Source organism: Malurus melanocephalus, unplaced genomic scaffold, assembly GCF_030028575.1.
Source record: "Malurus melanocephalus ecotype Western Australia unplaced genomic scaffold, MMel_1.1 scaffold_157, whole genome shotgun sequence".
Taxonomy (NCBI): Eukaryota; Metazoa; Chordata; class Aves; order Passeriformes; family Maluridae; genus Malurus; species Malurus melanocephalus.
The window spans coordinates 703019-719269 of NW_026623389.1; the positions used below are offsets into that span (position 1 = coordinate 703019).

General features: G+C 41.2%; 1 protein-coding gene across 1 annotated transcript in view; it reads right to left on the bottom strand.

Moving 5' to 3' along the window:
- Window positions 1–16251, bottom strand: part of LIMCH1 (LIM and calponin homology domains 1) — a 173341-nt gene that overhangs the window by 9680 nt on the left and 147410 nt on the right. The window contains exons 21-31 of the mRNA XM_057371762.1: window positions 14255–14348; window positions 11729–11901; window positions 10960–11065; window positions 9341–9415; window positions 8600–8628; window positions 7515–7598; window positions 5875–5967; window positions 4823–4927; window positions 3323–3459; window positions 2416–2543; window positions 916–1039 (exon numbers count right to left, since the gene is read on the bottom strand). Of these exons, the coding sequence (XP_057227745.1) occupies window positions 916–1039; window positions 2416–2543; window positions 3323–3459; window positions 4823–4927; window positions 5875–5967; window positions 7515–7598; window positions 8600–8628; window positions 9341–9415; window positions 10960–11065; window positions 11729–11901; window positions 14255–14348 (1148 nt within the window). The remainder of the gene's footprint in view (window positions 1–915; window positions 1040–2415; window positions 2544–3322; window positions 3460–4822; window positions 4928–5874; window positions 5968–7514; window positions 7599–8599; window positions 8629–9340; window positions 9416–10959; window positions 11066–11728; window positions 11902–14254; window positions 14349–16251) is intronic.

Genomic DNA, 16251 nt, shown 5'->3' on the forward strand with positions numbered 1-16251 from the left:
TTTTGTTATGGTTCATTTGTATCCATGCTTCGCTGCAAGGGTTTGCTGAGAAAAATCATGGTTTTTGTTATCAGAAGTCATAGGATTGATTCAAACTCTCKCTGTTTAACACTGTTTACAGCTTAAATAACAATTTTCTCAAACACACACACACAAGCAGTTTACTATGAGGAGTAGGTAATCAATCTACATTAGCATTGACAGGATACAATTTCATAGAGGTAACAGGTTCTGCAGAAGACTGTTCATATATATGCTAATGAAAACAGACTTTCCTCTCTCATTACACAGCTACTTTTTGCAAATACTAGCAAACAGATCCCTTACATACCGAAAGCACCGATGTTACCTTTCAGTAAGGCTTACTCAAAAGCACAAGGCAAAGCAGCAGAGAAGAAAAAACACCTCACCAAAATTTACAGCAGAAAGAAAATACTTTCTTTTATGTATCTTCTTTTAAAAGGTGTAATTTTTAAAGGACTAGAATGTAGCAATCGATGTATGCTTGCAAGATGGGGAATGAAGCTCTTGGACACCAGCTTCAAAGAGGCAGACATAACCTGACATTCCCACCCTCATATTCAGCTTCTTATTAGCTATAAATGTTTGTCTCAGGCACTTAAAACAAATAAAGCATATGAAAAGTTACACAGCTATGTGCTGAAAGAGCTATGGAGAAAGAAGAGAGAGGCATGCAGCGGATGTGCTCTCTCACAAAATTAATAACTGGGGCGCCTGTAATGAGAAACAAAGTAGATAAATGTTAGCAGCCTCGGTGGGAAAGCCAGACATCGAGGGTGTCTTCACTCTGCAGAACTAACCAAACCCAACCAACAATGAGTGCTGAGCAGGAATATAAGGGAGAACAGAGAAAGTAGGACTTCTCAATCTCTTCAACAACCTTCATGCTCTCACCTCCTTGCCTCCCCTGCRGAGCTCAGCTGCTGTCCCGCAGTCTGGCCCAGGAATGGTCTCTGCCGAATGTCCTCTGTGTACTGCGGGGATTGCTTTGTCAGCAACTGCTGATTCCAGGAGATGTCTACAGCAAGAGGAGAGKAAAACTCAGTATTTGAGGCAAATACTTTTGTCAGTATCTACAGACCAGCATGGCTTGTGGGTGCATCACGAAGGAGAGAGATGTACTGTCCCTTAAAACCAGCTTCTCAGAAACCCCCACAAAATCAGAGACAGGCTGTACTACATCGGAAGACCTCTGTGGAGCATTGTTCCTTCATTTACACATGACCTACCCTGCTGCTGAATCTGTTTCTGAAGGGGGAAAGGGCCAGGTCAAAGAGCCATCCACAAATAACACTTGGGAAATAAAGTATTGTTGTCATAATGAAGGAAGCACCAGAGAGACTGAAACTTCCCTGGTGCCAGAGAATCCAGACTCCTCGAAAGCAAGAGTTAAGGGGACCAAATTGGTGAAAAGAACCTAGAAAAACYCTGAAGCAGGATTATTAGTAAATATAGTTAAAAGTTGTCAAACCTGTGAAATTTGCTTAATCACTACTACAAATCCCCAAGGATGTTTTCTGTTTTATTTCTTTGAGAAACTGTTACCAAAACACTAAGAAAACAATACAATTGAGACAAGAAAAGCAGACCTACTMCATTTAATAAATAGAATTTGCTTTTGGAGCAAGTTATAAGACTGAAAACGTTTCCATCCACAGACACTTGATTTTGTAGAATGATGAATTTTATGCTGGACTGAAAACAAAAAAAACTTGATTTCAAAATTTGCATTCAATTTCTGTCTTTTGTCCTACTTGTTTACYTTCCACTGTTCACTTGTATTAGATAGATAATGACACTAAATTAATGAATTTGCATTATTTTTAGGGTGACCCTCCTGACAGCAATGTTTTGGGCAAATTCCTTCCTTCAAATACATTAATACTTACGGGAGCTTAAAAAAATCAATTAACTTTATATGTCATTAGACATTTCTAATGACAAAATTGAGGTAGATGTCACTTTAGGCTTGGCTTGAAAAAGGTTACATATCATATGTAGTGATATTTCCCAGACTGAAATTGACATGAAGAATCTAATTAGCTATCAAAACACAAAATAAGTGTTGGAAATATGCTCTATGTATCAAGATAAATCCTATATGTATGTAAGATTATGTAAAAGATGGAAGATGACCATTTWAACTGCTACTGTGGACTTGCAGACYYATAAAYCAGATACCTGCTGCTGAAACTCTTACCTCTGATGAAAACAAGAAGAGTTTAAATTTCACCTTAATATATTTATTTTGCTAMCATAAAGTAAATTTTTAGTCTGAGACATTCCAGTTTTGAGGACATACATACTGAMAATTTCTAAAATTCTTTCAAGTTAGATTTCTGCCAGATTTTTATCTTGAGRAAAACACATGAACAGGAAGAGTCTTACTCTCACCCTGAGTCAGTGGCAGATTCAGCCTGGCAGGTGAGCTGCGCCCCATCACCGGCACGTGGTGCTCCTGTTCACTTCCTCCTTTCAAGATACCGGTCTCTGGGTATCCTGAGAGCACTTTATTTCCACTGCTAATAAAAACAAGTCACACTGTATAAATAAAGCCAGGAAAAACTTCACCTAGAATATAATGGCAAAATCAGGCTTTTGAATATCAATCCATTTYTCGCAAGAAGATTTTTGTTACTGCRTCAGCAATGACAAAGCAATAACTTTAATGAGTTAACAAGTTTGTCTCCAAATAGTGCAAGTCTTCCTGCTTACCTCAAATTGTCACTTAGATGTGCTGAAGATGATTTTGGATTTGTGGAAAATGGCTTGTCAGAAAAAAAAGCTTTTATCCATGTTTTCTATACAGTGCTCAGCATCATCAGATGCCTCTTCTCTTTTGTGAAACCTGTTAATTAGTAGTTGAGCAAAGTCCAGGACTTTAAACACCACCTGGCAAGTTTGAGTATAGCACTTCTGAGATAGCCAGGCAATTTCACACAGGTTCTGAGTGAAAACAGCKATTGCTCCTTAATTCCTTCAGGTGGCTTGTGAAGTGTATGCAAGACACAGTGCAGTGACGTACAGAGATGTCTGAGCTGTCTAAGGTCTGATCTGACTGCTGTGACAGACTCTTGGCAGAGCAATAGAGAAAAGACAAGCCTTGTGATGTGCACAACTAGCACAGTGCACTGCCATATGTGTGTCAGCCTGTGGGCCAGTGAATCAGGATACATTGCATCTGTCACCAGGCCACCTGGTGCCGGTGCTCCAGCATCAGTCATGGGTACATGTGATATCCCAGAAGCCATCAGAACACAAAGCCCCGCAGGGTTATGAAGTGCTTAGGGTTAATACATACCTCCTCTTTTCTTGCCAGACTTCATTTTCCTTGCTTTTCAGAGATGGCATACTGTCCTGCTCCCAGAGCAGCTTTTTCTGCTTTGAAATTTCTTTTTGTTTGTTTTCCTCTGGACAGCTATTAGCATCAGTTGAGTTCTAGAAGACAGATGAAGAGGGGACAAGGAGCTCCCTTTGAATCTGGCATCTGCACAGACATTGGAAAAGTATAGGCTRCCCCTTGATACATTGTGTTGACACATTTTACTATCAAAAAGAACATCTCACATTTCTATAGGAGAACCATTTAACCCTGGTAAATATAACTTTGGATTTAACTAAGATTTTAGCAGAAACAACAACTARTTGGACTAAACTGAGCATGAAATAAATGAGGGACCAATTATGTTGTTAAGGACGGCAAATTTAAACTTCCCATGTACTTTGTGGCAGAAACCCCTKAATTACTTTGAGAGTCTGGACAGCCTCGCACTGGACTTGAGGGGACTTTGTGAGTGACCTCAGCTTGTTGTCTCTGCCTAGGGGCAAAGCAATASTCACATGCACTGGGCATCCTCAAAGGGCAGCACCAGTACTGCTTCCAAAATGGTACTGGAGTGGTTCATACCTGACTTGAGGAGCTCGAGTACACAATGAAAAAGGATCCTTCACTTCTGGGGGGAGGCAGYGTCCTGACTGTGGCATAACAACTCCACCAAGAAGTTACTGCTACACAGCCATGTGGGAAATTGRCCCTGGCTGATGCCCTTGCACAAGAATGAGTGAGAGGAAGTGCAGGAAGGGTGAGAGGAGAACCCCAAATGATACAGTACTCCTAATCCTGATGTCGAATGGAAAAAAGCAGATGACTTGGTGCAGGTGCCTTAGGCAGGAGAAAATTACATCTGTGAATCCCACATTTACTGTGATCTCACCTGGGGTGTCATTGTCTGATCTCTGCAGTCACTAATTTAATTAGATGGTAGATGCATTGAATTAAACATTCTGTGTTGCCTGAGTTTAAAAAAACAGAGAGTAAACATTCCTCTGTTTTGGTGCTTTCTAGGATGGATGATGGGAGAGAAAAGGAAGACAATGAGGGAGGTAGGATTCAGTCTCAACAGAGATATACATAAAGCACTATTTTACACTCGAGATTCTGGATTCAGAGATTCTGGACTTGGGAAACCATTAAGATTTTGTTGGCTTTGGAAGATAATYAAAAGAAACAGGTGGTTGTCTTTTCAGAGCACCAGTTAAAGAAGAAAGGTTGCTGCAGAGAGGAAGTAGCACTCTGCTCTACTTCAAAATGGGATGGTAGCTGTTTGCTTTGGGAGTACAGCTATTCAGTTTTGAAAATCTGTAAGTTACAGCACTCAGAGGCATCACCAGTTAGAGAAGGGATCTAGGGAATACACTTACTCTTACTGTTCCCAGACTTTGATAGCYCTTAGCAAAGGATTACACTTTGCACTGAAGATGGCTTACTCTTCAGTGCCTTACAACTCCATGAGAAACTCACCACTGTTCTGTTTCCTTCAGTGGTAGAGGAAGAAGAGGAGAGGAGGTCAGCGGAGTTTGAAGAAACAATGAATGGAACTACAGTATCCTCAATTATCTTGCGTTCCTAAAGAAGGAAGATCAGAAGAGAGTGAGGGTTAGAAATGAGCTTATGAAACACATAGGAAAATAAGGTTTGGCTGTGTGCCATGTTTACATGGCTGGGTAAGGATTTGTGGCACCAAGAATAATAGTAACACCTCAATTTTTAATTTGCTTCAAGGTTTTGCACTTCTGTTCCTCTCACCATTGCCATGTTTGAGGTGGAATTTCCAAAACAGGAAAGAATATTACACTTGGCACAGCACTACTGTTTCTTACAGCACCAGTCTATAACGTTTAATATAAAAATACAAAATTACCCTTGGTACATGAGAAACTTTCAACTCTGAAAGTTGAAAAAAAAATTCTTGTTTAGATCATAAGTATGTCCCTCAAGCACAGATGAGAAATCACCAATTTACATAATGCATAGACAAACTTAAAAGATCAWTATTTTCCAGTTTCCTGCAATAGTGACCCACGCACAGCAGAAGAAAAGCACTATCTAATAGTTTATTAATATTTCACAAATGCAAGATTTAAACATCTCCTGTGGGGTTTTTTTTAAAGGTCAGTTACAAAATATCTACATGATCAAGCCCAAGGCAGACAACAATTTCATCTGGAGTTCCACCAAGACTAGGCACCAAGTATGTGCCAAAATACACAAGGCTCTGCCTCTGGAGTGAAGTCTGWGCGTGCCCAGACAGAGCTGCACTGACTCACCCAGGCTTGCATGGCAATTAGACACCTCCACCTATGCGGAGGTGCTGAGGATACCTGTCCAAATATTTAAATATTTTTCCTCAACATCTATGGCAGTGTTTAAGAGAAACAACCCTCCTGAGAATTCAGCCTTGAAGAGGCTTTTCATTAATTAATCTAGGCATTGGATTATTTTTTTGTTACATAAGTGGGTGCATTATTATACCAAAAAAGTCAATAAAACCCCTCCTCCTTTGAGCCTTATACCTCCTCATAGTATCTGCGCTCCTCCTCTTCAACTTCTCTCTGGGCCTTTTCCCATTCCTCTTTCAGCTTGTCCTGCTCCTTCTGATACTTCTCCTGTACAGGGATACAAATGCATTTGAAATTCRGAGTATTCAGTATTAGGAATAAATTATGTAGCAACTCCAGACCAAAAATGAGCTTGATRGGAATGGATTAATCAGAAATAGGATGAAATAAAAAGATAAAAATTGGGAACATAGAGGGGTGTAAAAAAAAATGCTTCTTTTTCCCTTTTCCCACTTTTTTTCTAGAACTTACATTTAACACCTTCAAACTACAAGGAACTTCCGACTTATTAGAAGTTCAATTTCTTGGAATTTTTTTAAATATTTGGTCAGAAATTAAATTWGTGCTCAAAAATATTAGTAATTCCTTGTTTATTTTACTGTATTAAGTTTCAAAAATGTTTCACAAACCTCGAAACACTGAGACATGGATTGTACATTAAAAACTTCAGCAAAGTAGCATATAAATGAGCAAGTTTTGCTCAGGTACTACTTAAAGAGATATGCCAATACAATTTAACAAATTATGTATTATGATGCAAGTTTGAAAGATAAATGAATCGTGTGTAAAGGTTTGATGAGAGTAAGCTTATAATTGGCTAAGTAGCTTATTTTCTTCCCTGATGGAATGATTTCTTAAGAATTGTTTTCATAGAATTTTATGCAAAAAAATTATCTCAAAGGGGTGTTTAAAATTGTTTGCCAGAAATGGTTTGAATTTCCATTTCCCTCTCACACCAGTTCCAGCTTCTGTTCAAATTGGAAACCACAATTGCCTAATCCAGAAGAGAAGCATTTACTACTGAAAGAGCACCCAGAAAAATTATTATGAGAATTTTRCACCATTTTAAGAGGTGTAAAATTAGATGATCTCAAGAAAGCATAGAGATATACAAGTCAGTCTTAAAAGATTGAAAGACCCCATTTTATTATTCTCCATCTTCTGTTACATGGAAGGAAGATACGATTTCTTTGGGATCAAAGCTAATCACAGTTTCAAAAGACACTGCTGACTGACTGGGAAATTCAGTTTCTTAGGGCCACTGCACTTCTTCTAACCAGGACACACACACAGAACTTTTAGAATTTACTCTACCACTAGGCAAAACKAATGGTTGTCTTGAAGGTATTTCCCTCTCTCACAAAACCTTCTTAAACCCAAGTCCTTTCTTATCCAAATTTAGTCTGATGTTTTCCAAGAATTTACGAAAATCTRTTAAGACCATAATTTGAAAGAGTTGCATGGGCATCAGAGTTAGCAAATTGTCATTCTTGACAAAGAGGTTCCAAGGAGTGCTTTGCAGTCTATGCTCAACATAATTTATATATAATGGAGRACCAACACATTTGGTTTAACTCAGCACTGGATTGCCAGACCAATTCCTTTTTGTCTTTCCATGGAGTGGGGAAGGGACACATGAGAATGCCTAAACCACAGAGAATGTGTGTGTGTTCAGTTATCACTCAGCTGCCACAGTATTCGCTCAAGCATCCACAGAGGATGTGGAAAACGTGACACAAAATGCTCGACTTCTGTCCGAAGAGACAAGTCAACAGCCAGACCACACAGTGGAAGACAGACAGTTTCTTCCGTACCTGAAGCAAGCGTTCTTGCTCATGCTGCCACCTTTCCTGGCGCTTTCGCTCTTCTTCTGGATCCCAGGACCAAAAATTGAAACGCTTACGTGAAGGAAAACCAAGCTATTAGACTGTGACACTGCACTTCACACGGCTACCAGAGAAAACTGCTCTTTGCCTGATTAAGCCCTGCCAAYGATGTTACAATGGGAAACTGAGAACTAGATAATGGCTGTCTCAGTTAGCAGACAATATTCTTAGCTTCACTGACACTTGGGATTGCCCAAAGGTAGCCAAATGATAAAAGAATCATTTGGTTTGCAAAGAAAGGCTTGGGAAACTTCAGCTGAAGGGGGGGAAAAAAGATCTTAGAGAAAGCTCTAAGCAGCACTGAACAGAGCCACTTCTGGGTACTCAAACTTAAAGAACATACATATTTTGCTTCTCTATAAYCTTCTGCACAACATGAAAAGAAATTTTAGATTGTAAAAAATATTCTCTCACTTTATGTCTGCCAGCACAACAGCCTAAAGCCTTGCTTTGAATTTTTATCCACAATGAATTAAATCCTAAGGCTTCACTAAGGATCCTATAACATGATGTGTTTAAAATCCTTATAATCATGAGCAATTTCAGGTACTTGCTATCATATCCCTTTCCACTACGAGTAGTATTTGAATCTCATAGGAAGAGATTATGTCTGTTTCTACATGATAAATAGAATATGAAATAYACTGTGTACTACAGAGGACCATTTGTGGTGTGCTGGGTTTTTTTGTTTCATTGAGGAAACAGTAAACTTTTGAAGTCCTTTCATTTTTAAGCATTTAAAATAGAATGGATAATTTAGAATCACATATTATTTTGAGACTGTGAAACTTGAGTGGCTCCAGCAACCAAGTACTGTATAGGTAGCTCCAGATAAGGGGAGAATGCATGATGCAGACTATGCCTTGATTTGAGTTGTACTTTTCCTCCAACATGCCCATGAGAAAAAAATTTCTCGTTCTGATTTAGGGATGTTACAAGACAGTTTGCATAAAAAATAATTTCTGCTGAATGAAAATCTTTTAACCAAACAATAATGCAAAAAAGGTACTCACATTTGATTTGTCACCACTATCAGAATCAGCTATTAAAAAAAAAAACAGAACAATGAAAGATTAAATTTAACATAGCAAAATGTTCTCAGCCTGTAAATAAATCTACATTATATCTGCATAAAAGAGCTTTATGTTAGTTTCCTATTTGCTCCCACAACCAAATGCAAGGACTAAATGCAAGCAAAAAATCAGAAAACCAGATTACATCCATCACCAACAAAACTACTTTTTATCTGGGTATAAAGGAGCACAGTATTATCTAATATCAGGTTCTACTCTACCACTAGCTAATGCCATCTACTTCTGGCCACAGATGTTAGCACTGTTCAGACACTGAGTGTTACCTACCTTGATCTACTTTTCCCTTCATGATTCAGTGCAAGGAAGGAAAAAGTACAGCAATGCTAAAAGTATGGGACTACACTATTCAACAGTCACAGTTACGAAGAGAACCATTGCCATTTTCTATCCAAATGTCTTTGGAAATTAGAGTGATTTAAAGAAATTTTAAAAAAGGTATTTATAGGCAAGGGATTTCTTTTGGGTGCCTGAAACCAGAGCATCAGAACAACGTGCAACCCAACAGCTCTTTGTCAACTGTGCAGCAGGAATAGATATTTTCTACAAAAGCAAGAGGTAGAACAAGTCCCCGTGATCATCAGCTTTCACCCCAGTGCCGTGTCCGAAGACGCCTGCGGCTGGAGCAGCAGAAGGGCTGGAGCTGTTCTCAGCTGCATTTACCTGACTGGGAGAAAAACTGTGAGCGCCGCCAGTTGTTGCGAACCCTAAGCGGAACCGCGGCCCCGCGGGGCGGCTCTGCAGGCAMCGGCACGGAGACAAAACAAGAAACAGCGCGGTCAAAAGGCGATGACAGACTCTCAGACCTGAGCCACCATGGCYACTAGAGGGATTTTGTCTAAGTCGCTTTGACCCATGGCAGCTAATTTACAACGGACCTGAAGATCACACGGAATGTCTGTATCTAAATGTTGCCTTTGCAACATGGCACCTGAACTCACATGAACGCTTTAGCACACTAACACAAGGGCAGCCACCCTTTCAAATCTTTGCATTCATTTCTATTGCAGATAGAGGATTTTGTGAGCCTTTCTCTGCTCCATATGCTGTGAACACTAGAGTGCAGCCAAGTGTTTCAGCACCAGCCAGAAAACAGGCAAGACACCTACAACCTGTTACTTGATATTTGCTTTGATTTGCTTAACAWAAAACGATATTGCTCTGAGAGTCTGCTTGGGTAGCAGCCCCCGCCCCATCCCCAACTTGAAACAAGTGAGAATTCCATTCCTTTTCTGACAATCATAGAGTSGTTTGCRTTGGAATGAACCTTAAAGATCATCCAGYTTCAATTCCCCCTGCCATGGACTGGGACACTTTCCACTGAAAAAGATTAGAACTGGTCTTCTATGACTTCTCTGTGCAACCTGTTCTAGTGCCTCACAACATTCATCCTAAAGAATTTCTTCCTAATATCTAATCTAAATCTACCCTCTTTCAGGTTAAAGTCTTTACTGCTTGTCCTATCACTACATGGCTTTGTAAAAAGCCCCTCTCCTGTTTTTTCATAGTGGATCACCTTCAGAAATTTCAACCTTGAAAACATAGGCTAATCAGTATATTACCAACAGATTAACAATGTAGAAAGTTCTTACAGGGAAGAAAACTTCAGGTGATTTTTCTCCCTTTCTTCCACTATACCTACACATACACATCTTTAAAATAAATAAAAATAAAAATAAAAATAAAAATAAAAATAAAAAATAAAAATAAAAATAAAAACAAAACAAAAATAAAAATAAAACCAAAAATAAAAATAAAAATAAAATCAAACTACTAAACATTATCAGTCTCAAGCAAAACTTCATCATGAAGGCAAAGTAAAAAAAGGGTGCTGCATTGCAACAACTCATGTTGGGCAGTGGTCAAATTCAAGGATGTAGCCAACTATGTGTATTGTTCATCCATGAACGGAGTTCCACAAGAGCAGCCGAGTGCACAATTTATCTCCAGAAAATTTTAGCAGTAGATAAAACTTATTGCTAAGTCATTTTCACCTGAGCAGTATGTAACACTCATTGAGATAATACAGCCTTTWTTGTTAGGCCAGGTAAGTGCAAGATAGGGCTCTCCCTGCCCCCCTCTGCTGTGTCATATTTCTGCTGTTGTTTAGGAGAAATAGCCACAAGAGTCCTTTGCATCACAGAAGCCACACTACCAACATCAGTCAATGAAACTAGAAAAATAACAGTTTTAGCTCCAAAATGCTCCCAGTCATTGATTAGGCACTTCTCCTTGAACACCAGCTACTGTCTGGCTGAGTTTTCCAAATGCTTTTTGCTCACCTTGTAGACCAGAGTTATGTAGAGTAACTTGGCTGGTCTCAGGTAGCTTCTTTAGAAATGGCAGCACTACACTCCCCTTTTGTTCCAGGGCTTTTGCTTTTGTCACCTGTTCAGACATTTGGGAACAGCAAACAGCATTAAAAAAGTAACAGGTTCAATCAAAGGTTAACTTCAACCCTTTCTACTTATTTTCTGAATCAACATTGTCAAAGATGAAGCCTCTATCTCCAGAATCACAACATGGAGTTGCAGTGCTGAAGCCCTGTAAGCCGTTTCCTGTTGACATTCACAGTGCCCTGCATTCCCAAGTCAATCCTCTAACAATATCTAACTAACTCACACCTAACTTGCCTGACAGGGCAGTATGGGCACGGCCATTTGTTACCTCTGCCACCACCTGCACTTGTCCAGCACTTCAAGAGCACTGAGAGGATAAGCTGCCCTGTCTACACCTTCTGGATACTCTGCCCTCCCAACAGGTGATGGAACTGGGGTTTGTAGGTTAAGTTCTCATTTCTGGTCCTGCCAGTTTACAGGTTCAAACACTACAGGTAGACAYTGTGGAGTTCCTTTTAAAGGGGAACTCTCTGATGACTACAGGATTCAGCAGCTGAAAGCATCCTCCAGAGTCATGTTTTGAATAAACTCCTGAAGTAACATTATATAGAGAAAATATCAATTTGCACAATAAATATTTCTGTGTAAGATCTTTCTCACTTTKTTTTGTTTGTTTGGCTTTCCAATCCCTCCCTGTCTTGCCTGTACATACCTCCTGCAAAGCAGGGAGCTGTGCTTCCTTCTGCTGCTCTATTTCAGCTTTCTTCACATCTTTCTCGCTTGAAGCAGTTTCATCTGAAGGGACAGGACTGGGAAGAAATTCTAATCTCTTCACAACAGGGCTGGCACAAGCTGCAGTTGACTTGAATTGCTTTTGATCTGAACCTAATCCACATATACAAGAGACAATGTTGCAAAGTTAAGATACTTTTTCAAATAAAACATAGGCTTATTTCTTACAATCCAGTTTCTTACTGGATATACTGCGAACCCATTTACTGGATGTTTTGAAAAAACAGGTCTTTTTCTTCAACAGGGGAAAAATTAATCTCTCAGAGAAGACGAGACTTTAAGAATGAAATCCACCAGTCAAAATTTATGTGCTTACACTTGATTTGGGCATCATGGGATAGACACCCTTCATGATCAACAAAAACAGAGATGGAGTCTTTGGGAAACAGTCACACAAACTATTTCAGACCCTCCTCTGGCTGAGATGAGCTGCTAYCCACAATGTGCCTACTGAGCTAAGATCTCTTTACTGAGGTTATGTGATGAATGCTATCCCAAGATGCTACACAGATGAGTAGCTATACACCATGCTCTTACTGTCAGCACAGAAGGATATTTCAGCTTGCCTATTTTCACTAAACCTACCACTTCCACTGACAATCAGTTCAGCATCAGACAACAAACAAACTGTGCTTGGGCAGCCTTGGACTGGAAAAAACCTGGTTGCCATCTAATTCTTAAAGAAATCCAACAAATTGATGCTGGTTTCTGGGAAAAGGAACTAGAATCACACAGATCTGCAGCTGAAGACTGTGACAGCTAAACTTCAAACAGCTGATACCTYCACTGGAAGCAGAGCAGTTGCCAGCATCCCAGGCACTGAAGAAGCACCCAGACATCTCTGCAAACATCTAAAGCAKAAACTTCAGATCTTGTCCCCTTTTCAACCACAGCCGTGGTGGCAAGTTCTGAATATATCTCTTTGACTGGCTGGGAGAGTGAGCYAAGAAAGAGATGCAGTCAAAGGCTCCACCAAAAATATGCACACAAGCAGAGATAAGAGCTGCTTCTGCTGCCAAGGCAGATGCACCTTCCTTTGGGGCAGTTCCCCATCATTATTGGCATAGGGACTGCAGCATGAAACTATTTGGCTTGTACTGAACAGCAGAGAAGGTTGCTTACTCYACAAGAAGCTCACAGTTTGGACCCCATCTATCCCTCCAAAGCAGACAAAATGAAAACCCCATGTTACTTTACCRTTTCAATTTTTTGCAATGCTATCTCTGTTTTCCTTGCCAGACAATAGTAAAATTTGCTGTCAGTACTTAATGTTTAGCATTTCTGACAGCAGCAGAGCTGGACACSAGGTAGCTTTGTGATTTGTAGACAATACCAGCCCATCACTGTGGACTCTTGAGAGCAGAATTTAGTTGGTTCATTACAAGATTGTCCCTTCTACATTACCTGTCAGATGCAATTCGAGCTTGTTAAACTGTACTTTGGCCAAAGTATTTAAGTCAGCTAATGAGCCCTTGCTAACAGTCCATGTGCTTCTAATCTTTGGGGAATGGTACCTCACTGATGTTTGAGGGCAAAGCTCAATTGTTTAAGTCACATTTATCCCCAACAAACAGGAGCATTATGCTTACATACCAACTGCAGCCAGAGATCTCATTTAAATATCTACTTGATATAGTACTTTTTACTTACTCATACCAAACTGAACTTTGACAGACTAATTTTAAAAGATGAACAACAAAAAATAAATGCCACAAACTTAGTAGAATAGCATACAGCAAATAAAGTACCTACTCAAAGACAGTATTTCAGTATTTTCACTTTTAAGGAAAACAGCTTAAAATTCTACCAGCAAATTCCTTTCCCCAGATTAAGAATCATGCATAAAGGCTTTAAAGCAGAAAATTAGGAGTCTGCACAATACTGTCCATTTAAAGCCCCTATGGGGACTGAAGTCCCCTTCTTACTTTCTCCCTATTCTTTATTGTCTTGGGGGAGGAAAAGCATCGAATGGGAGCTGTTACTGACTGGTGGCTTCTGTCCTTGTTKCTTTCTGCTTACAGCATGCCGTGGCACTGGCTTTTCACCTGCACAAATGGCCAAGTGGACAACTCAGGTGTTTCACTGCAAGCACAGAATGGCAGAGCAGCCCAGGGTGGAAGGGACCYCAACAGAGCATCTAGTCCTGCCTTTTGTGGGAAAGGGAAACGAGAGGAGACTGTTTAGCACCCGGTCCAGCCACACCTGAAACACCTCCGACCACAGGGATTCTRCTGCATCCCTTGGGGAGCTGCTGCAGTGAATGACTGTTCTCAGTGTATACAATTTAATTTTATGTCAAGGTTACTGACATCTGCAGCATTTTCTAATGAGCCCAGTTGGTGCTTCTGCTGATGCTCCTATCGGATTTCTGCCATAGGGTGTGCCCCAGCCAGGGCCCACAAGAGAGGAAAGGCAAGGGCAGGGGTGAGGACAGCAGCACACCCACCTGGGCATGGACACGCTGCGGGTGCAGGCGCYGYACTGCTGGGGCTGGGCTCGGCTTGCAGGCTGTCAGCTCCATCCAGTTCCACCGGGGAGGCCTGCAGAGAGGAACACAGCACAGAGTGAGGCGCACTGGAAATAAAAGCATCTGCTAATTCCTCAAGGCAGTGCTTGCTGCTCCTTTGTAGTGTGTTCAAACCACATCAGTTTGGAGCTCAGCAGGGTGTTGGGGAGAACGTTTCAGAGCAGTATGTGCTCGTTGGGGTGTTGAATGGCTGCGTTTTAATCTCCCTTTCAAATGGCTCGTCATCAGCCATTAATGTGGTTGGTTTGGAATAGCTCCTACAAGCTTTTAAAACTGTAGGATATCTTGGACTGTGTTAGCTGGAGATAAGCATACATTTCACCCCTAGCTTCCCCTTCCAGAAACACACAAAAACGTATGCATTAGTGAACAGATAGCACATACTGGGGTTTGGAAAGCGGCAAAGTAATTAAATACTTCCTTTATTTCACGGTTGTCTAAACAATCTCTTATCTGAAGGCAAAAGCCAGAGTTGGTATTAAAGGTAATGAAACACTTGAAACAATACTAAGAGAGGACTCAAAAAATATGGTGAGACCCTATTGAGCCAATAATTCAAATGTCTTTGAAAAGCAAAGACATTTGCCCTTCCTGACCCAGGACAGGGCTGTTGCAGAGTTAAAACCACACTGTCAAAACAAGGGTAACACTTCAGCTGATCTATTCAGCAGCTTCCACCATACACCCACTTTTCCAGAAGGCAAATTAAGAAAAATCTGCAGCAAGCTATCAGCCATTACCGATAGCCAGTGCTTCTAATACATCAAAGACCTATAAAATGGCACATTGAATGGAGRAAAATAAAAAATRCAGAATAGTTTTAGAAATAAAAAGKTATGTATTTCAGAAATAGCCTATTGTAGACTCACTTTCCTGTTCTCCTCCCACTCCTCCATCTTATTAACAGCTGCAAAGGAGGAAATCTGATGAAATTTCCTCTTTTCAGCAGGCAGGAATCAGACCTCCGCCTTCTGCATGGATCCTGTTTCCTATCCCTGCAGGCCCACGTGAGCCTATGGCCCCTTATCTGAAATGTCCTATTAAAAGCAGAACTGGGCTCTCACAGCTCAGTTACTGGGGACATCTGCTAGCAATGCCAACAGGATGCCAACACCTGTGGACACACCACAAAGCTCCAGGGAACTTTACTGCTGACAAATTTGCAAATGCCTGCCTCGCATCCTTTCTGGAGAGAGTCATGCTCTCAAGAGGGGCAGGGAACATGTCTGGGAAGATGCCTTGCAAGGAAACGGCGCAGACTGGTGTGGGGCCGTGGCCAGGGCCAGTGACCCAGGGAAGCCCAGCAGGCAGCCAGCAGTGCTGGGAACAAGGGACCTGCAGCTGCCAAGGGCTCTGCTGCCACCTCTCAGCAGGACAGGCGCCAGATCACAGCCACGAGTCTCTAGAAGCGGCAGCGCTTGCTGRGGCTGGCTGCCCGCCACTGTCCCCTTCCAGCGCACCCTCACCTCTGCCACCCTCAGCCTCTGCCCCAGGCAAGACAGAGACACATCCCCCACCTGCCCAAAAGCAGCTCTCAGACTGGATGGGGCAGAAAGTCTCCAAAAAGATAACAAGGAAAGTTTCAGGATCTCCTCYACCACGTCTATCTGTGAATGCATCCATAACACGGGTGAAGAAAGGAAAACCTCTTCATGTCTCAGGCATTCCCAGAAGGGATGGCCACTGGAGATGAGGCACAGCCCCAGAGAAACGCTCCAAAGAGCATTTCCGAAGAAATGCTGCAAATCCTATGCCCCAGAGGTTTATCTCTTGCCATTTAGTTGCTCATTTCTTTCATATAGACCACCTCCCTCTCCCCCAGCTCATCTGGATGCCAGCCTGTGTGTCACTGAGAGCTTTCACCTCGAAAGCCGCAGCAGAACACTAATGAAACTAAAGCAACTTTCCCCTTCAGC